The sequence below is a fragment of the Acanthisitta chloris genome, unplaced genomic scaffold, assembly GCF_000695815.1.
Source record: "Acanthisitta chloris isolate BGI_N310 unplaced genomic scaffold, ASM69581v1 scaffold667, whole genome shotgun sequence".
Taxonomy (NCBI): Eukaryota; Metazoa; Chordata; class Aves; order Passeriformes; family Acanthisittidae; genus Acanthisitta; species Acanthisitta chloris.
This window is the reverse complement of record NW_008684086.1, coordinates 42,417-66,377: the sequence shown is the minus strand read 5'-3', so window position 1 is coordinate 66,377 and position 23,961 is coordinate 42,417. Positions and strand designations below refer to the sequence as shown.

Here is a 23,961-nt window from a genome sequence, read left to right as displayed (position 1 = left end):
TGAAAATAAGCCTCCATAGTGCTGGAAATACAGATGGGTACATCTACCCATATACAAATAACTTGTCTGTGCTGATTCCAATAATTCCCAGTGCTCTCTTACAATTTACTGCAAGCTGAGATCCTCACTGGGGTTTCCACAAAATGATGCTGAATTTTTCCAACTAAAATTTAAAATTTATATCAATATTCCATGCACTTCAAATTGAATTGTTTTACCCTTTTCCAGCGCCTCTCAGATGTATTGCATTTGTTTTAAGACTTTTCAACCATGAATGTCTTCAATTTACTTTCAGAATGCCAGCAGCACTTCCATCTACATTTTAAAAACACATACCTTCATATAACTGAAACAATACTTGATCTTGCGCATGTCAGCACCAACATCCAGAGTGCTATCAGGATCATTATCTTTGAGAAATGTTTCAATTAACTTATCCAACCTGCAAATACATAGCATTTTTTAAGAGGAGGAAAAACCACAAACAAGCAGACAACTCTGCAAAGTGGTGTGTAAAATACAATACAAAATGTACCAATCAGACTGATATTAGCAGGCTATTTTCCTTCAAGGTCTATGCAATTGAAATGCACTTTTGTTCTGATTACTAAAACATGTCTTGGATACTGTAGGTTATGCAACTGCATATGTGAACATACTTGCACATTGTAAGGAAAAGTTCTAGAACTAAAAGCGTCTGAGAAATAATATTTTCTTTTCTCATTTCTTTTGCTATCTCTATAACTGAAAAAGACTTAAAGCCTGCCCTCTCAGAGACTAGATTTTTAGAGCTTTTGGGCATAAGATTTGTTATTATATATGATTATATGTGTAAAAGAAAAATCTACTTTCTTTTCTACTTATAGAGTCAGCAGACATCATAGCTTTCATACATAAAATTACCTGCTCCAATCACCAAGCACAGCAATCTACCTTTGAATGCAGATACTTATAGATTTCTCAAAGATCTACTGTTCATATTTTGATTAATGAAATTAGTTAGTATTTGATTCTATTGCAATTTGTTCTTTACAAAGAACTGACAAAGTCTTCCTTAAGGAGGAGGAACTATTCTTATATCAGTAATATAATCTTCATATGACAATCTGGCACACAGAAGATTCCTCTCTATTATTCAAAACCAAATTAATATTTTCAGACTGGAAACCTATACAGGCATAATACACTATGCTTGTAGGCTGACTGACAAAGCTAAATGGATAGAGTCAGACTTTGTCTTGCATGCTCTCACTGTCTTTTCAGGTCTTGCATTCCAGGGTGCATTGCAGGATGACCTCAAGACAAAGGGCAGAGGATTTCTAAACCCAGATTAGCCCCCTTAACCCACTTACTAATGTACAGTTCTGAAAAAAAGCAAGTGCAAGTTCAAACTCCATGAACTGGTTTTATATTTATGGCTTCCTAGTTCCTGACAAATGCTAACACAATTATTTAGTAGACAAATGGTGGGCAACAATGACAGCCATATGCCCTGTAAAGCATAAATTTATAATTTTAAATGTTTATTTTGGTTATTATCCTCAGAAGACGAACTTAGGTTCTGAACCTGAGCCAAGATATCTAAGGTACCTACATCAAATGCCCAGCTGCCCAAGAAGGGCAGGAGTACAAAACCATCTCTGTGCCTAATGCTTCTTTTGGACTAGTTTTGTTCAGCTCCTCACATAATATGCAAATCTTCTGAATGTCATTTGATAATCATTTATCTTCTATAGTTACACGACTGGGAATCTTACTGCCATTTTATTATCAGAATCACTTTGTTATAACCACATATAAACATGCGTCGTAATATCACAGCACCTAAAGCTGACCCTAGAGTAGGTGTTGGGTATTACTCTGCTTTTGAAGACTTCTCTTACAAAGATTCCTCAAGTTACAGTAGTAGCAAATCCCTGCTGAAGAATGAAACAACGAGATGCAGAACAAACAGGAAAAAAATCATTGTTTTCAGGAGATAAATACCTGGAAATCTGCAGCTGCAAGACTGGAATGGAAATTGGAAAACATAACATGATAGGTTTGGAATTTATCTCCTCTAGAGATAGCAAAGTGGTAATTCTCAAAACAGAAGAAAAAGGAAATGAGCAAGCTCGTTTCAGATAAACTGTGCTTTCCTATTTTCATTACTTCAGTTACGAAGAACAAGAGAGAAAGAGAGTTTCTACACCACTCATCATATGTGCAAAATTCACAACTTCTGAATTTATAGAACACTCCCTGAAATCAATGTGAGCTGTACATGTGGAGAGCTTAAAGGAGAAGATATATTAGCTACAGAAGCATTATTGGCATTGACTTGCTTCTCAGCTTAAGAAACTACAAAAATAAAAGAGTAAAAGAGACCAAAATTTTACTTATTGCAACATGATTTTTTTCCCGCAACAAGAGTCCAACAGAACAGAGGCCAGTAGTGCAAGAGGTTACTCATACTCTGCAGACACACTAGGCATAATGAGCCAGAGAATTAATCCTTCATACGTGGACGTAGGCATTTGTGTAAGCACTGGGAAAAGAGAGGCATTTATACTACTAATGAGAATGTGATAGTGATTATGTAGACACAGAGAAAGTCAGAATTTGTCACTATCTTAAGCACCTTATTGATTTCACTAAGTAACAGGAAACAAGTAAAAATATTTTTTGCTAAATAGACTGTCTAGACTGAGTACATAAAAATGGGCCTTTAATCTTGAACTAGAAATTACGAAGAGATGGTTTAACCTTTCAAAGATTATCTAGTTGCCAGGGATTTACCCATACTCAGACTACTACAGATTTAGGGTATGGGAATCAATCAAAAAAATTGCACTAACTTGCACCATTACCATAATGTGAAAATATTTCAAGAGAAAGAAAAAGAATATATAATTCCTGTAAAATAATGCTCTATTTTTGAAAATTATTATTTTCCAGACAAGAGTCAAGGTTAATTTGTCAAGCATAACAAATTATACAAGCTCTAGTTATAGATATGAGCTGCTATTTCCTCTCTCTTACATTACCTTTAATATGTTTGGCATTCTTGAAAAAAACACAACAGTCCAATTCATTTTTTGATTCCCAACTACTACATAGAAGCCAAAAGAGATTTGAGCACCAGAGGACTGGTTCAAGTCTGAAGTAGCAGAAAGTAAATCAGAAGTTATAAACCAATTCAGCCTCTTTTCCAGTAGAAGGAAAAACATCTTCAGTGTATTTTTAGATAAATTTTTAGCATTTCATCACTAAGAATTAGAACAAGAACAGAACATCCTAGTCTAAAACCCTATGGAAAAACTGAAAGAAAAATATGTAAAAAAAAGAAAGCCAGCAATGAAAATCTCCATGAACACCAGCAGAAGAAATCACTGCCTCCCTCACTTTTTCTTAGGTTTCCATGTAAAAATTGCCAGAACTCTTTCTAAAATAAACACACAGTCTGACAACACACTATATATTCTGAGAGTTCTTCCAGTATACTGTAACACTAAACAAAGGTATAATATGACAATGTGATACAGATACAACTTGAAGATTCTCATCTTAATGAGCAGATCTTGGTTAACTGAACCATTTTTTAGAAAGTGATTTAGCATCTCAAGGACTGTGAAAACAGTTGCAACATTCTCCTATGAATTTAAAAGATTTATGAAATTTATATAAGGCATCTACAGTTAAAACAACACATTCTTTCTAGACAAAACATCATGCACATGCTGTAGTCATCTTCCTATCAAAAGAGATGGAGTGAGAAAAACCTTTTTGGAAGTAAAAGAGAGTCAAAATGGCTATTGGTATTCATTCTGTTACCTTTAAGAGATGGAAAATACCTTTCTTCTTAGCAATAATAGCAGCTTTTGAGATGTCACTTATCTTTTATCATAGAATCATAGATCCTTAGTTCTCTACCAGAAGAATGCACATTAAACTGTGTTCCTCCAACCAAAGATTGTTGTAATATAAGTCAGCAAGGATTGAACCAGAAAAAGACATAAACCAGCCCAGCACTGATCAAAGCAGGATGTAGGTGTTCAAGAGGAACAAGAAACTCACAGAGAACAAATAATCCAGAGAAGTCCCTAGCAAATCTTGCTTTACTTGACTACTCGTAGTCATGTGTATGTGGCAGAGCAAAGGTAATACGAAATCATGAGGTAAAATAATAATGCTCTTTTTCTTAAGGGCCTATTTTCAACTCAGTCTAAGTAGAATAACAAAAAGGCATAGGAAATAAAGTATTTTTAGTCATTTATTATAGTTCAGCTCTGAGACTATACACCTAGACCAGTCTTAGTCAGTGTGTTCTATTTCCTGGAAGAGCTGTGAACTATAGTTTCTTTTAAAAAAGAGCTGAGCAATCAATCCTTATATTTACTGACAACCAGCTTCTGCTATTATGCCAAGGATAATGGTTAACATTTGCATGCCCTCTCAAAAGAGAAATTAGGAAATTAGGCTCCACATTTTGAAAATGGCCTCCGAAAGGAAAGGCCATGCTTGGCACAGAAGACATATCATATCTGAAAAATTTCTAAGTTTGTGCCTGAGCTTTTGTTCTCCAAAAACAACCCAGGCTGAACCTTAATTTCCCCACTACACATATTGCCAAAAAGTAAAATAATTTAGAAAAATCGAAGCTGTTCATGTACATAGGTTCTACAACATGACTGAGGGTGACAAAGTAACTTGCAAAATAGAGGGGAGGTCAAAATACCAAGATAATTTTGTTAAAGCTTACAGTGAAAAAGAGCTAGGATAAAGAAAAAAAAAATCAACCAGGAAACATGCCAACCCCTTATCCATACAGTATTGTAATTTTTTTTCCTTTCTTGACTGTAATTATGAAGCCTAGCACTACAGCATTGCTGGACCTTACTGTTACATGGGAGATGACTGTAGAAGAAATAAATTGCTGTTTTGACATTCTATTTCATCATTAACAACTTATAAAATGAGCCTTGCAAGACATCCATAAGTAGCAAAAAACCCAATCCCTTAACTAAAATTAAAATTGAAGATAATCAACCCAAAGACCTAGTAATGAAATAACACAAAAAGCCTAGTAACAGATACCTGTCACTCACTGGAGCAGAAACCTGAATAATGAGATGGTCTCTGTACTATCATCTGAAGATCAACATCAGGACTTTCATTTCACACTGGAGAGACCTTTATTAAAAGATACTTAGCCCCAAGACTTCACTCTGCTCTGCTTAGAAAGTTGAAGTGCACTCAGCTTGATGGGAAAACGCTGTGATGGAAGCTATTAAACTAACTGAAATTCAATGGAAACCTAATTATGAGGTTAGCTATGAACACTGAATTGAAAATTATTGAATTGCTTATTAGTCACACTTAACCGCTTCAGTGGAAATCTGCAGTATGTATCTTGATTTCAGAATTTCAATGTGAGATGGTCAATTTAACCTGTTTAAATTTGAGGGCATTTTGTTATACTGGTGAGTTATATCAGAAAAGGCTACAGTAATCTGAAATAGAAGAACCTAGAAACAAGATATTTCCTCTGAAAGTAGTAAACTAACAGCAAAAAGAACACCTAAAAGTATATTTTAGAAATCCTAAAATCCCTTTACCTGTGTGTGTAGAAACAAACATTAAACTAACAGTATTTAATTTGCTATAGTTTATAACACCTGCTGTGTTCTTTTAGTTTAGGCTTACTAAGGCTCTTGATAATGTTTCCATGCAGAACTTGTGCTAATCAAAACTGAAGCATGGATAAACACAGCATATTTCACATGACAGAAAAATATATTTAAAATCAGTGTCACATGAAGTGATTTCTTCTAACTCATAGAGTTCCAAAATGGTTCCCTTTCTTCCATTTTCTCTTGTATGCTGAAAGGTTAAGGAAGTTATAGAGCATTAAATATTTCTTATTTAATGTTATTGCAGTAGATGAAGCTTCAAAAGGCGATTTTTCATACATTTGCATTATTACTTTTAGGACTGCAAGGTTTTGCCCCGAGAACAGCAGGCCTAACTTACACTAATAAAGCAAGGTTGTGCTGAAGCCTATTGCCAGAACCCTGCTGTATCAGAGAGAATAGTTTTACCAACAGAAATTCCCTGAAGGAGGAAGAATATGAAAGTATCGAAGACCCACTTTCTGTGAAAAACAGCAGTAAACAAGGAATGGGATATTTTCTCAGTGCTCATCACAAAAAAAAAGAAAGAAACAAAAATTGAGCAAAATATTACATATGCGCACAAAAAAGTTTTCTAAGTAAATGTCAAGGGCGTCATGAATTTTTACAGTGGCCTTTTATATATTAACATGGTACCAAAAGAAAGGTATTACAGTGCTGATCCAGGTGAGTTTGAATCATGATACCAGAATCTGAAACCACAAGCTGTGTCAAGCCTAAGTTCTTGTGCTGACGTGTGGAAGAAAACTCAGTAGAACAGACATAAACAGTTATGATGGAGGCTTATTAAACTAACAGTGCTCTCTCACTAGTGACTGTGAATCAGTCCCAAATTTTTGGTCTAGTTTTCCCTCTTTATTCCTTTTTTTTTTTCAAAATAATGTAAACACACACTGTACTGCAGCTTAGAGACAGCTTTTACACTATCAACTTTATTTCTGTTCTGTTACTTTCCACTCTTCAGAAATTTTTCTTTAATGAAGACTGCTTACCATTTAAACCACACATAAATCAAAAAAGCTTTCTATCCACATTACTTCAGATTCCATGCAATTTTTCTGATAGCACAACTGCAGAATGATTAAATGAGCACTGTGCTACCCCACTTATACCATTCGTTAAATAACAGACTTCCATATCTTTTAAAAAATTCCGCTTCTGAATTAGTCATATGTTTGCATGAACCAGGATGCAAATTACACAGCTGAAATGCATCAGAAAAGCACTCCCAGCCAACTGAGAGTATGTTTTAAAAGTTTAGAGCTCTCAATAGCTTGCAGGATGCATGGTCTCAAAACACAGATTTGGAAGGACTTATTTTGACCTTGCTTTAAGTGCCATGATTCATTTCTGGGAGAGCTTGCCTTTTAACCCCTGAGCACTGACACTGTGTATTATGTATCAAAATTAAGTTCACTTAAAGAAAAATCAATTTTGTGTGTCAGATGTGAACTCTGTGACAAGCAAAATGGACATTCAAGTTTATGAAAAATAGGCTGCTAACAAGGCAGCTACTGAAACACTTGAGGTAATCAGAGAGGCTGCTTTAATTAGTTTGTTTATCATGACTTTTTGCAATAGTTTTCCTATTGATAACATGTCACATCAATCTTTTCTTCATATATTAATTGTAAAAATTATCTTTAATAATGATGTCTATGTTCTTTTAAAAAAGTAACTCCACATCTCCACAAATTTGATGCATCTATTGATCAAAAAAATGTATGATAAGTGAATCGGAATTACTCTTATATTTAAGGACAGCTAACTTAAATCTAAGCTCCAAGTGTGCATCAGTATGGGAAGACCACAGAGATTCCAAGTAGCAGATTTTATCGATAACGTTATGGAAGACAGGAGAAAAAAAGGAAGATATTTCTGGGCATTGTTGCCAATGCAATGACAGAATAAACAAGAATGCATCCAAGCTTGCCCTGAGAAGAGCTGTAATACATTACTGACAGGTAGTGCTCACAACAGTGTAATTGACATAGAGGATAATGCTGTGATCTGTTTCCAGAAATAACTGCTTAACCTCTAATTTAATAAAAGTGTGTTAACTCCAGGGTGAAATAATAATTAAGGTAAATAAATAGTGGAACCAGTTACATAAGTCAGTGCACAGTTCCTTCAGTAGATATTTCATAGAATAGATATATTAACATAGCCCCAGTATAGGCTGCATTGATTTGGTGCAGTCTTAGAACAGGGAAGTAAGAACACTAAGTCCTTGAATATTTTATGTTTCTACATTCTGGAAGATTTTCATATTTAAAAAAAAAATCTATGTAATGCTCTAACAACTATATATTGCAGGAGAGTCTTCTGAACTAGATAGCTACCATGTGGCAAACAGATGTAAGAGTTTCTACCACAGTTGAAAATCATTATTTTCAATGATAAAATGCACACAGATCTAAATTGTTGTATCAGTAAAACAAGGGCTGATTTGGAATGGATGATAAAAAGACCAAGACAGTCTTGTATGGGAAAAAATGCCTACAATAATTCTACACGTGCAACTTTTTTTCACAGAAGAAACATGTCAAGTAGCTTGCTGAGTAGATGATTTCGTTCTTCAACAGCACATTGTAAAAACAAACCAAAAGGTCATACATAAAGAAATGCTACTCACTGCCAGCTAATATTTGTGGACATAACAGTAGTCATAGTCTACTCACTAGAGTATATCTAAAAGTAGCAAGAGAAAATTAACCTTCAGATAATCAAAATTTTAAAAATCAAATAATCTTTAAGGTAGCAAGAACTTGAAATAAAATGAGAGGACATAGGACAAGCATAACAACTATTCAAAGAAGTCAAACGGACACATATGATGAACACCAAGACATTCCTACAGCGTAGAAGAGAGAAGAAGTTTTGAAAAAATGTGTAAAGCATCAGTTACAGGTTATTAATTAGATGTATAAGCTCAAAAGAAAAAGATTTTTAAAAAGTATATAAAGTGCTAAAAGATGCAAACAGGTAGTGGTACTTTCAGTGGGACTCATCTGACCAAGCATTCAATGAATTTCAGTGAGATCCTAAAAGCTTCTAATACCTCTTTTGACCATATATGTTTAAAAATTTGCTTCAAGATTTTTTCAAACACCTAACCAGCCAACTTAATCTGTTATCTTTTCTCCATACACCTCACTAATATGAGTTACACTATACTACATTATGATTCTTGAAGCCATACGACATTAGAGGCCATTTCTCTGGCCTAATTTTGAACATTAGAAAAAAAGGACATAGCACAGTTTACTTACTCCCCACCCCAATGGTAAAACAAACTTGCTAACCTTCGGAAAGAACTTTGCAGTTTATCATCCCTCAATAGTTTCATTATAAAAGGTGATCAGTTTAAATAACACAAAACTTCTTGCCCTACTTTGAGTGGCCTTGGAACAAAACAGCAAGATCAGAGAAGTATTTACACTTACTTTAAGCATCCAGATTAGGTACCTGCATTAGGAATCTGAATTTCCTCTGCTGTCACTAAAGATTTTATAACACGTAAGAGAAAAAATGTTCTCTAGAGAAATACATTGATTTAATAGCATTCTAAATCAGGCATCTAAGCTAGCAGTTAACATGAGATATTTTAAGACTACTTTATAGCTAAGGTAGCTTCTTTTCTCTTGAATATTGCCTACACAGTTCATGTCCATCAATCTGCTAACTTCTACACAAATCCACTGCCTGCAAAGATGTGTTGACAAAAGGCAAGGTGATATGCTTCTATTTCTTCCACCTTGCAACTGAAATTGAACACTGACATCAGCAAATGAGAACATTTGTTCTGCTTTGTAAAGGAAACCATTTGTTCAACAGCTTAAGTATGAGTAACTGTAAAAGCTTTATATTGTACTACAGTGCAATATTGTTAATACCATGATAGCATACAGATGTCACAATGTTGAAACAGAAAAATGAAAGACAGAAAGAAGTAATGAGATATCCAGGACTTGAGTAAGATGAACAATATATGACTGTTGAAGTAAAAAATAGAAGCGTCTGTAATAACATATGTATCTGAAAGAAATAAGGTAAAGTTATTAATAAATTAAAGTGCTAAGCCAGTACTTCCGGTCCTGTTCCTAGAGAATTCCAACTGGCAAAGGCTCTGGAAGCGTGGGTGCTCTGGAACACAGGATCTTGATTTGAAATCCTGACTTTCTGGGCACACATTGTAAATTGCTAGTGAGCTCATTTATAATATTAAAAAAAAAATAAAATCCCAAATGATTCAAACAAAAAGGACTCTCCCTTTTACTTTTGGCATGCATGTCACAAAAAAAATCATTTGAAGGTAATTTAATTCTATTCTAAAGCATAATACAGAAGCCTGTGAAAGTACAATTTCCTTCTCTTTGGGATTTTCTATTTCTTAAAAGTAGTCCAAACAGCTCCTTTTTAATTTTTTTCCCCCCTAAACAAGAGACTAATTCTCCAGCTCAAAGAAATATTTAGATCAGCCCTTTACAGCTAAGGAAGTAGATGGTAAGATCCAAAGCAAGCAATTCAGATTTTGGAAGCATTTTGTGAACTACATTCTGAACCATTTATATAGTCTAGCTGAATTTTTTTATGCTTTGCTTTTTAAATAAACAAAATGAGAGCAGCAGAATTCATTTATGTTTAACATTTATGAGAATAAAACAATAAAACCAAAAATATGATATAGTAATGCAGTAATCCATTTAACACAGAATTCTGAAATAAGAATTCCAGACAACTGCAGCTTTAGGCACAAGATTGATAAGTTGTGTTGTATTATAATTTATCATTCACAAGAAAAGTCAAGAGCATTTGTTTTCCATTTTGTTTTAAACTTAATGAATGACAATGCAACACTGTACTGGTTATGAGGAAAGCCTATTTGACTGGGGTTTTTTTTGCTTCCATTAAATGAATAATAATAATAAAAAATAGAATCCCTCAAGAGACTTCTTTGATTTAAGTGAGAAAAAACCCAGCGAAGAATGAACGTCAGCTTATTCATATACTAACTTCAAATATTTAGCAATTTCAACTGTATCGAGTAGCCCACTGATTTCATTTGGAATGCCCTAACACAAACAAGTGGAATGAAGCTCATTATTGCAAGAAGTCTTTGGCATTCTTTGACTTAGTAAGTCAAAACACACGAAATATAATTTTAATATATTAATAGTTAATTCCTGGGCAATCACTAACAGTTAATCCCTGCAACATATGTAAATACTAAAACCCCCTATGCGTTACCACATGCATTTTTTTGGACTAAAAGAATATTATTGGATCTACACATGTACCACTGGATTCAGTTTCATTTTGGCATCCATCTTTTACTGTAAGGTGCCTGAGATAAAGACTTGTGCCCGGACAACAAATTAAATATCTACATAGTGCATGGAATTTTTCATTGACATGTTTGGTACCCTTAACCATCTGTGTTCAGAATCTAAGAATAAATACAAAAACTGGCACAGAATATTTTCAGAAGATTAATATTACTCTGACTTCCCTCAAAGTATGTATGATGAATGGGAATAAGAACAATTAAAACACATCCATTTTTTATAAGACTATACCTTGTAACACTTCTCTTTACTAATTACTTGCAATAAAATTAACCACAGTAAGACTTCTGTTAAAGTTTAAGAATTTTGTACTGAACTGTATAAACTTGCATTATTTATATGTAAAGATATGTACATATATACATATTGAGATACAGTTTATTTAAGCTTAAACAGAAGATATCTTAACTAAGCAAAAATGTCTAAATACTATTTGAAATCTACAATGACCCTAATTATAATTTTCGCTCTGGCATATAAAAAACCTATCAATAATAATAATAAAAATAATCCCCTACAATACCAGTTCCCCAGAACCACTCTTTAGTGGTGACTTGAAATAAAGCGCAATAAAGTATGTTGCATTATCATCTATACCATGTTTCTTTTCCTCTTCTGTCTGTCATAACAAACTGATCCTTATGTCTCCTGATAAACAATACTATTTAGGTTTCATTATGGATGCAAAACTAAACGCAAATCACAACACAGACATTTTCCCCTAATAGTCAATCATGATTTTATCAGCCCTCATGCAGGTCAATACTTCTGTTTGGACTACTCACTTGTGTATTTATTCCATAATGTGAACAAACTCTCCAGATAATGAGTAGCTCCAAACTCAGATGGCCAGTCTCAATAAACAGAACTGTCATAAAGATTTGCTGTGTTATGTATTGATAGACTCTAACTGGAGACAGAACACTTAGATGCTATCTGCTGATTGTTATAAATGCTCAGAACATTTATGGACCTCAAGCCTGAGCAAGTAAACCACCATGCTTACAAATGTTATGGCCATATGAAAGCAAACTCAAAAAGTATACGTGTTCAAAACCACAGAAGATACTTCCATTAAAGTAGTGGCTTTATATACTATAATTTCATTATACTTTCATTTGGATGTTTAGGCCACATCAGTTGTTTATCTGTGAGCACTGTTTGCAAGAATACATACAAATGCAAAACTCATAAATGCTGACATTTGATATTTTCCTCCACTTGACTTAGCTTTCAACATTCCATTCAACTACAGTATATAGTATTAATAAGGCAGTCTGACTCATGTATGCAGCAGTTATTCTCTAGCACTATCTTTGTCTCTCTGCTTGGAAAAACCTGTATATCCAAGTATTTATTTCACTTTAAGTCATATTAAAAGTAATGATCCCTGAACAATTCCATTATATGGCATTGATGACTGATTCAGTTACTTGTTTGAGGTCCTTCTTGCTTAGTATTGTTCCCCAATCAGCAGTACTTAAGTGTTGTTCTATATTGTAACTGCACGGCATTTGTTCCAAGAAAGAACTTATTGTTGAAACAATGCACACATGTGCTATATGAACCTGAGCAAACATAAATAAATGGCAAATTTGAAAAACTTAAAATTTTGTGTTGAACTAATATAGCTGAGGTCCTTGAAAGTTATTTCTCATTCTGTGTCTTATTACAGCTAGAAACTCATTCGAGTCTCCTCACTGCTTCTTTCTGGAGTAATGGGATGCAAAATTCCTTGCTATGATCTCAGAAGAAAACTCTTCTGACAGTGTAATGCACTGTATTTTGTGTTACATAGATAAAAAAGGAAAAATGAATACACTCTTTAGTCACCTTTTTGAAACAATGCCTCCCAGATTCATGCTATAATGAAATTGTATGCACATGGTACATTCCTAGTTTTCCTTTGCATACTCACAGTGAAAACTTTAATCAACCACGAACCCATTCACATTTATAATACTGCCATTTTCATGGCAAAAAGTAAGGTAGAAAATCTTAGGAAGTACGACTCATGAGTGTGGTCTAAAAACCCCAAATAATTTCCAGCTCCCCTGGTTTTCCTATACAAACCAAGCAGCAAACAAGACCACAGTGGAAAATTCATGTGACAGGTTTTTACAATAATGTTAGGAAAGCACATCTTTAAATGAATATATAGATTCTTTAAGTATGTCACTAAGAGTCATTCATCTTCTGAAGGACTACTTCAGTCAAGGTAAAAAAAACCTAGCTAATAAGGGCATTTAATTCTGCATGTAATGAAAAAGAAAAGATACTTCTCTGTTCCTGTTGTTTCTTTTATCTTCTTTCTATGGCTAGTCTTGGTCATATCCAGTGCTACCCTTTACTGTTATTTGTGCATTTGACTCCCATGTGTTTGGACAGAATGATAAATATATATTAACCCAGTAGGAACTGAGGGGACATATACATACCAGAAGTATATACTGGTAACTGCCCATGTTAAAAATTACTCAGTAACCAGGCTAAAACAATTTTATACATAATGCTACCTAGCTTCTCATCCTTGATATGAATGTCATTTAGTTTCTGAATTAAAACAAAACAAGAATTAATAATGTCAACAATCTACATGAGAAACTCGAGGTTCAAGGTAGCAGCTTGTCCTCAGGTCTCTCAAATCTCCTGGATGTCAGGGGAAATGGTTAGAACTGGCGGTTTGGTTTTTTAGAAATTAAAGACTAAAATTTCTCATGGTTTCAATTTGGTTACTGTTAATGTACTAAACAAACAAAATTAGGCATTTACTACTTTCTTTATAGAATGAGATACAGGGATTAAATAGCTCCATTCTACACAATAAATTTTTCAAAACTGGCAATTGACTTTAGTTATTGTGAAAATTTAGACCTAAGCAAATATTTCTACATTATATCTAGAAAATTCTTACACGCTGCACTGATCTGTTACAAAAGCTGCAGAATGTTACAATACTTACGAGAATTAATAGTGCATTTTCAATAGCTTGCTCAATAAAAAAATAATTGAATATTTGGCTTTTAAGACACTGATTAATTGTGGATCAGAAATCCAAGATTTCTTTTGGCTTATGTCAAACTAACACTGCAGCAGGATATTTCTCAGCACAAGAATATTTCTCAAACTCAGATTGCATATGCAGTTTTGAGAGTGACTGTTTTTCATTCTGCACTATTATACAACACTTCTTTTTGCCTGGCATTTGACAGGCATTCCCATCCTTTGCGTTTACTTTACTTCACTTCCTCAATGCTGAGGCTGCAAAAACACAGCCAGAAGCCTCACAGAACTTTACATGGAAAACTGCCATTCTAACCTGGCACCTAACTTCACTTTATTATTTACTCAGAGAAGTTTAAAACTCTGAGATTAATTTGAATATTTATGCCAGCAAAGAAACCGATGAAAAGTCTAATAACAAAAGAAGAAAATGAAAACAATGTAAGCCATTACCGAAGTAGCTCCTCTTGTGAAAGCTCTGTTCTTTGCCTGCCAGTCACCAGTGCCAGCTCATCCTTCAAATCCTGGATCTCCTTTTTCAGCTGGGCAATCACCTACAAACAGCAAGGAATAAACCAAGAATCACCATCAAATTAAGAGCTAGTTTATGATTTTTGCGTTAGGAGGCTGAGTTTGAGGAAATATTATACTTTGGTTTTCTGTTTTTTAAAATAAGGTCTTTTTTTAAAAAACAGCCAAAAAGCCTTAAATACACCAAGACTTTTCTTTTTCCATTTATAAAACCAAGAAAAGTCTTCCAAACTCAGTAAATGTCTGTTAGAATACATGACTGTACAGAAAGAGTTTGAAGGATTTCTGCAAAAGAGAAATATAATTTGGAATAGGAATAAAAAGAGCTTTCTGACTTCTTAGCTTTGCCTGCTAATTTAAGATAAAACTGGTGTCTTTGTTAGAGAAAGGGCAACTACACACCCAAAGAGATTTTTTTACCTTCCCTGTAGAAACAGAAGTTTGAAATCACTATCTTAGTATTTCACTGCTAACTTTCCTTCTTCTTCATGTAACATTTCACTTTTGTTAAAATTATGGCATACTATAATTGTAGGATGCATCAGCTGCTAACAATAAAGTAATAGCATAAATCAATATAAATGAAATTAAATTCCATTAATGAATAGTAATGATCATGTGAAAAAATTTTGGAGAACTGAACTAGATTTTTAAATTCTAATAGCTCATTGTTGAAACCTGTACTTAGGGGAAAAATGCCCATGTAAAACCATATTTTACAAACCATTAACCTCTCAAAGCCAAATTCTACAAAGCAGGGACATATGCAATATGATAAATTTAATGGAGCATCCCTTTAGAAGGCTCAAATGTATCAGTAGTTCAATGATAGATGGGTATGTGTACCCTGATCCTAAGTACAAAATCGGTTTCCAAGAGAAGAATATTTTCAAGGAAAAATGAATCGCTCTTGATTGTGTGTGCTTTCTAGAAAAAAGATTGTTGAAACTGATGACACATATTTCTTTTAATGATTAAATTTAACCATGACTTCCTAAGTTTTGAATGAGCAGTTTTACTTTAAAAATCAAAATATGCTAAACATGCATATGATTATTTAACTCTAAACCTACTCTAAACATATTTTTACAATAAAGTATGAAAGGCTAACTCATAATATTTTATTTAAGAATCTATTAAAGTGGTGACTTATTAAACAGAGAAATTGCAAGAACACTTTGGGAATATTGGAGACCAAACACTTTAACCTGATTTTTAATTGCCGCACTCTAGTGTCACACTGATGTAGTCTGTGCCCGTTACTAAGGCAAGAAACTAAAATTTGGGAGTGAAGTATAAAATGGCACACAGCTGAATGACAGTGACATCTTTGCTCAATGTTCAAATCGATTAGCATCATTAACTTCAATTTGACAACTACACAAATATCAATTTCAGGACATGGATGAAAGATTGATTTTCATTTACTACTAAGACAAACAAAAAAGAAGTAAAACATTTTCATTTCTGTTTTCACATGAATGCCAGAGGAAATTAGGTTTAATTCAGGCTCAAGAGTTTGATTTTCAGTTTAAACTAAATCCTTTGGTCATGAGTGAGAGAGGTTCAAAGACAAGTCACTTAAAAGTACAACACATATGCATTCATCTTCTTAGTAAGATAAAAAGTCAGGAAAAGTCTCCATTACAAAGAATAAAGTTTACACAAGACAGATTTAAGTGTGACTCATGTAAACTTTATGAAGTGGTATTAAGATCTCCCTTTCTAAAGCATGCATTCAACTTACAGATGACAAATATTGCCAATAAATTGAATTTTATTTTTATGAAAAAATTCTAAGTCCATCACTTTACTGAATAATTAGGTTGCACACTGGGAATATAGTTAAGGTAGTTAAGATGGGCAACAAATTCCACAATGAGCACAGAGCCATATAAAGTCAAGGTACCTGTGTTCCCCTGCCTTTTCCACAAGAGGGGATGATTTTCTAACTCTCACAAGTCCACTTTTGCTTTACTTGCTAAATGATCCTGCAGAGCGACACATACCAAACTTATGGAGTATAGCTCCACAGGATGTAATAAATGTTCAGGAGCCTGCATGTGTTCCATCTCAATCAAAGGCTTCTGTGGTTATGGAAGCAATGTTTTGCATGATTTGGTACTATAAAGCCTACACAGGAAAGAAAGAAAGGACAGACAGACAGAAATGAAGAAGCTGTTCAAGCCTACTGGATTTACTTTGGGCCTTCTTTGGGTTTTTGTTTTGGGTTGTTTTTTTTTTTGGTGATGTTATTATTATTAGAAATTGTTTGGAAAGAAAAATAAAAAAATAGCAATAACCAAAAAGAAAACCAACAGAAAAACAGAAAAGAATTCTTCTATTCCCTTTGAACTTCAAGGACAAGAGACAAGAGAAAATAAAAGGACAATCATTAACAGCAATTGAAATATGCTAATTACAATGAATGAAATCATCAGCCATCTAATCCCCAAGTTTTAGACAACAAATGTTTCTTATGTTATATAGTCTAGCATTCTGCAGATTCTGGAAACCCTGTTTACATGTTTTCCTTTTTTTTTTTTTTCCTTTTGTATACTGGTAACTTCACAGAGTTCCTTCTTCCTAGCTAAAATGTTCCTTTCAAGGCAGGACTGTATCTGTATGTTTCTTAGCTTTTTAATACACAAATTGTTTCAGTGCAGCAGTGCATCTTCATCAAGTGACTAGTAACCTCAGTAGATTTTTAAAGAGTTTTAGGGACATCCAATTATCTATGACTGACTTAGAAACTAACACTCTGGATAAAGCAGCACAAAGATGATAATGAAAGGCACCAATGCTTTAAGAGCTGAGAAAGCCTTTAGAGGTTTTATAAAACTCTACTTATTTATAATTATGCCCAAAAGACAAAAAATTAAATTTAAATGGTACTTATTTTATAGAAAAAAAATGGAGCTTGCAATTTAATGGGATGATTCAGTATAAAATCCTCAACAGCAATTTGACTGCTGTTGATTATTTAAACTTAAAACAGGCAATCTGTTGGCAAATTCATTCCCCCTGCCTCCAGACAACTCTTACCAATCTGGGGTCAGTTTCTTCATTAAGAACTGCTTCATTCTTAATAAGAGCAACTCGCTGTGCAAACCTGCAGGTTGATATAGATTCCTGGAAGCAAAACAAAAAAAGAAAAAGAGAAGAATTTCAGTTAGCTTTGGTAAGCAGACCAGACTGCTAATGAAGTCATAAAACTACATTTCTATTTTTATGTATTTTACAGAAATATTCTATCATTTCACATTCCAAACCAACAATATTCAAGGGAAATTAGGTTAGCATATTAATGACAGTGACATATAAAACTGTTAAATCATAGCACGTATTTTATTGATCCAGTTAATTCCCTGACCAACTCTGTTTCAAGTCCCCAGCTGGCACTAAAGTATAAGAAAGCCATACTACTCAGAAGGTAATAACTTTTGAATGATGAGAAAAAAAGAGAAAAATTATTAAAACTCTACTTGCTTTTTGCAATGCAAATATTTGAAAATACGAAATGAAATTTGAAAATATGCGACTACATATTTTCATGTATGAGAAGATGGGAGAAAAGACGAAGGGAAGAGTGAAGTCCAGGACAAATGATAAACAAGCTGGGAGACTCAGAAGCAGGAGGCGTAACAGAAGAACCATGATACCAGATGAAAAACTGTCAGATGAGCTAAGATGGGGTGCATGAGGAAAGGAAGGCAGAAAAAGAAACAAGATACAAGACTGAGTTTGAACTCTATGACAACCAGTGTGTACTCCCATTTAGGGCATAGAATGAAAGCAAAGATCTTTATAAGCATTGTTTCCTCCTTTGAGATCAGCAGATATTTAAATGACAGAGCCTGCTAGAGAACTTACATCTAATGAATAAAAAGCCAGCAATTGCCTACAGTTAGCTCAATAATGCTTGATAAGCTGTATGATGAAATTTTCTGAGACATGGCAGCCTGTGTTTAAAAGGGATTTTAGACATAGCCTCTACATTAAGAGAACATTAAATGGAATTGTCTTGCAAAATCAAAGTAATTCTGCAGTTTTCAGTCCTCCCACATATGTAAATACCAATTTTAACATTATGTTCATATACTCTTGTTTTTTTTCCACAGGACTTCTGTCTTTTTCAGTGCCTGGAGGAGTGGCATGTGAATTAGGGTTATATGAGGAAAGAAACGAATGTTTATTGCCAAAGACATAATATATACACAGAGAATCAAAGGAAAGGAAGGGCTTACAATGAAGAGAATTGCACACAGTATTAGCTAGGCTCTGTTTGCCTCTGCTGTACAGTTCCTGTGCAATGATGAGCAGCTAATGTGATTTTAATTAAGTTCCATACACATATTAAGTACATTTATAGGTATGGTACACATGCATGTATTTCCACCAGACCTCTTTGCCCTGTTCAGTGTGAAGCATATGTTAAATTAATGAGTAGCTAATCAATTCAGATCTCAATGTTCAATATGTAAGCTTACAATCAATTTATTCTATGCCAGTGATAGTCAAGCCTGACATTTAGTTTCCTAATCATTTTTTCTACCATACTTGTCATCACAGCACCTGAGGGCTTTATAAAAATTAGTCAATTAACCCTCTAGTTATTGCTTTGAAGCAAGTGTGTGGAATGACTACACTTAACAGAAAGGGAACTGAAGTCAAAAGTACCAGAAAAATGAGATTGATTGTTATCATTATATGATCCTTTTTTCAAAACAGCTTCCATTCAGCTTAGTTACAGCTATATCTATAATTCAGAATCCACATATTCATTCAAGCACTCCAGAAAACTATCACAAAAAATGTAATGTAGTGTTCTGAGAAATTCTGTACAAACTCATTGGTAGAAGTAAGAATATAATCTAGTTTTCTAGGATAATATTCTATTTATCCTCTTCATATGAGTGCCCTTTCTTAAACTGAATTCTCTGCTTATAGCTTTCATTGCAAGAAACAATGCCAGGTTCCTTAGGAAAGTGGCTTTTATTATACAACTCCAGTCCATACTGGGGTGTAATTCTGTCCTGTGCTTTATTGGTATATGAAATGTATATGCAATGACAAAATAACCAAACAAGCAAACCAAACATAACTATGGATAATGACTCATGCAGCTATTCTAATTTTGACATCTTGTAAGGTTAAATAATTGACTTATCATCTGTCTATATTATTCAGACATAGCAGATTTTTGGGAGCAAGGAAGGGATTTTGGTAGTTTTTATTTTTGGGAGGACTCTTGTGTAGATGGTTTATGTTAAAGCTAGGACATAAAAATTTCCAGTAGCTTACTCTTGATAATTGCTTGGGCTAAATATTCCCAAAATAGAAACCTAGAACACAATGTGAGATGCATACACCTGATTAATTGATACACGAAAGGGTGCTGATCCCACAGGGCCTAAAATAAAATTAACAAACTTACCCAGTTGCATTTGTAACCAGACAATATGTTTGCATAATTACATGTTTGCATGCCTGAACAATCTGTTTTCATTTAACAGCAAAGTCTACTCTTGTGAAGAAAGAAAAGTCTACAACTAGAAGTATGGTTTTAGTATAATGTTTTCCACTGTATTTCAGAAAATACTTAGGCTTAAAAGATTTTTTTTTTCTTGATTACTCAGAATACTTTGATGCTAAGAAAATAAAGGAAATAAATAGATCATGAATGGCTTTGAGCAGGGCTCTATGTATTTACATTGCTACATGTTTTAGAAGAAAATAGACTAGACTACTTGACTTGGAATGGACCTACAACGACCACCTAGCCCAACTGCCTGACCAAGTTTAAAGCATGTTGTTAAGGACATTGTTCAAATACCTCTTAAATACTGACAGGCTTAGGGCACTGAGCACCTCTCCAGTGTGTTCCAGTGTTTGACCATCCTCTTAGCAAAGAAATGCTTCCTAATGCCTAGCCTGAACCTCCCCTGGTGCAGCTTTGAACCATTCCCATGCATCCTCTCACTGGATGCCAGGTAGAAGAGCTCAGCACCTCCCTATGCACTTTCCCTCCTCACAATGCTGTAGAGGATAATGAGGTCATCCTCAGCCTCCTTTGCTCTAAACTAGACAAGCCCAAATTCCTCAGTTGTTTCTCACAGGGCATTCCTTCCAGCCCTTGCACCAGCTTTGTTGATCTCCTCTGGATTCATTCAAGGACCTTCACATCCTTCTTAAATCATGGGGCCCAGAATTGCACATAGTGCTCACAGTGAGTCTGTACCAACACTGCACATAGCAGGATAATCACATTTTAGACCAGCTGGTTATGCAGTGTTTGATGCACCCCAATATGTAGTGACCTATTTGCTGCCAGGGTTCACTCCTGACTCATATTGAGGCTACTGCTGACCAGCACTCCCAGATCCATTTCTTCAGGGCTGCTTTCCAGCCATTTGTCTCCCAATTTATGCTTGTGCTTGGCATTATGCCACTGTAGATGCAGAATCCATCATTTTGACTTGCTAAATTTCTTCCCATTAATCATAGCCTAATGCTCCAATCTATCTAGACCCCACTGCAAGGCCTCCTGTCCCTCAAGAGAGTGAACAGCACTTGCTGGTTTGGTATTATCAGCAAACTTGTTAATAGCACATTCAACTCCTGCATCCAGAGCAGTGGTAAAAAAATTGAATAGATCTGGCCCTAGAACTGAATACTGAGTAGCATCACAGGTGACTGGTTCCCAGCCAGATGTAGCCCCATTCACTACAACCCTTTTATAAAATATACAGCCTTTTGTAAACAAAGAGAAGAAAACATCAATGCACATAATTCCGGTGCAGGAAATTGGTAAAGGAACATAAAAGTATTTGAAAAATTTCTCTAAGTCACAAACTACCCCACGCAATGCCATCCTTCCTCTAGTGAGCTCTCTAGCTGTCTACCATACTCAAGGAAATCTTGACTCCAAAGAAGTCTAACAGAAGTTCTGCCAAGGCTTTCAGTGGAAATGCATTTTCATAACTCAAAAATTTATTCATCAATAACTTAAAAAAAGAGTAGTTCATTACTAGGTGCAAGCCATTGCCCAACTGCTCCTTGACTTGAGATTACTTAGAGAAAAACACATTTCCTAAAGGATTTCTCTGTATCTTCCTGCAGTTTCCATTGATTAAATTATCTCCTGGAAACAAAGTTAAAATGTTTTTTTATAAGGATAAGAATAAAAGCATACACTTGAGTTGCAAACTATAATAAAAGTCAAAAGAGGAGGATCTTTAAAGAAGTGAAAACATTTTTGTTCAAAATAGAAATAACATACATCTATGTTTCTTTTGTCCATGGCAAGTGTTGCTATCATGGTCGTCATGCAGTTTCCTCCCAGGCTGTCTCTTAGCACTGAGGTCATCATAGAGTTTCGGTAAGGAATGTGGGACCGGTTTTTCTCTGCAAGGGCAATTATTACCTGAAACAATACCAAAAATGGAAAAGACTTAAATTTATACGCCTGTTAATGATAGACACATAAAGAGAACAGCTCAGGAATTCTGAGACAACAAAACTGCACTTATATATCCAGTTAGCTGCAAACCCACGGGTTTTATTGAAATAATTTTCACTTATATTTTAATGTGTTTATATGTCTTTGTAGGAGCCAGACCTGAAAAACCAAATAAATTGAATTTTATCATACCCTAGCCTTACAGCCTCTCAGCAACATGGAAACCAAACATGATAAACTCAAACCCACATATTTTCCTAGGACACAGGAACTTACTAAAAACCTTCCTCATATTTTTTCTGTCATAATAATAAAAAATGGATAGCATTCAAGTAAAAACTTCCTCAATATTTTCTAAGGCATGCTTTTAAAACTACACATTCTTAATGCATGTGCTTCTTAGATGGGTCAATATATTTATTTCTCAGAAAATGTCTTGGAAAGCAAAGCACAAATAAAAGGGTGCATGATTACAATGTACTGCTGGAAAGAAATGATTCAGTTTAGAATATATATGCCTTGGCCAAAAAGGAAATTGTACACCTACTATTCTCAGTTTCCCTTCTCAGCTGTTTACATTATGGGGCCTAATTATTATTAAATAAAAAGCTAGATTACCCCATGATCTCCTGTGGTATAAAAGATTTGAACTGTTATCTGGCCAAGAACTGTGTTGAAAAATCACTGTTACATGAGTTGTGCAAGGTCTCCTAAATGATCAGAAGCTGGTTCTCCTTTAATAAATGTTACATACCAGTATATATTTTGTTTATGTTGCATTTACAAAAATTGCTATTTTAGAAAATTTAGTAGTAGCTTTTTTGTGGCACTAGTTTCTCTTAACAATCTTCAGAAAGTAAAAAGTTAAAACTATAAATCTTGCACTGGCAGCCCTGAGAGACATGAATGTATAATATGAAAATTACTATCTTGTAAAGGAATCTGGAAACCCATTCATGGATCAGGATTTTCAAATTTCATATATTACAGCTTGTTATATAGAAATATGTTAAATCTTTTTTAGTTGATAATATTGCATAGAAACCTCATAGTAGTCTAGTGCATACATTAATAAGCACATTCTCAGCCTCTGCCACACAGAGACTATAATCTGAATAGACAAGATGGGAAACGAGCCAGAGGGAAGATATGTTATTTCCATTAAAAATGGGAACTTTGTTGCAGAGAAGTTCGCTCTTTCTGAAGTTCAGTTCATGCAAGAAGTCTGTAGCCCATGTAGAACTCAACCCTCCCATACTAATGCTGAAAAGCTATGTGATCAGATCTCATGATGCAGAAGCCACTGTACTGTCATGTGAGAGCCACATAACACAGAAGATTTTGGTCTTAACTCCCCTTAGTAAAACCTCACCTAAATCATTAACTCAATCTTTACAATCCAATCAAGGAATTTGGAATAGAAAGAGGAGAATCTGAAGGAGAGGGAAACAATTCACAAAGGGAGAGAGACCAGCTGAGCAGAATCTGAACCTGTATCTTCTAACAGCCACTAAATGTGATATTCAGAAAATTGTCTCATTTGAGGTGACATTATCCTTTTGATATAAAAAGGTTTTGTTTCTTTTTGTTTCTTTTTTAATACTGGCAGACCAAAACCTAATAATATTACTAAACCAGACCTGTAATATGCAATATGCTGATTTAAATCAACATAATTTACAGCAGAAAGTTTCACTTTGAGTGGGTCAAACAACCTCTTTAAGGCCTAGTTATTTTTTTTAAATGTGGAAGCTGTCAGAACTATTGCCACATTTTGTAAAAGTAAATCCTATATGAAACTTAATAGCATAGAGCAGCTACAGCCACTCACACATAACTTCAATGAAATGTGTGAAAAGATTGTTAAGCATAAAGGAAGGCCCAAGACTCACAAGTAGTTATGATATGATCTGAAGTGTGGCCAGAAGTCCCTGCTCATGTCCAC

General features: G+C 34.4%; 1 protein-coding gene across 1 annotated transcript in view; it reads right to left on the bottom strand.

Annotated features, from left to right (window-relative positions):
* The window catches only part of LOC103806463 (kinesin-like protein KIF6), a gene marked incomplete at both ends in the record, with an annotated part of 68,355 nt that overhangs the window by 2,702 nt on the left and 41,692 nt on the right, over positions 1-23,961 (bottom strand). The window contains 4 exon segments of the mRNA XM_009079155.1: positions 337-442; positions 14,477-14,577; positions 17,600-17,686; positions 21,837-21,980. Of these exon segments, the coding sequence (XP_009077403.1) occupies positions 337-442; positions 14,477-14,577; positions 17,600-17,686; positions 21,837-21,980 (438 nt within the window).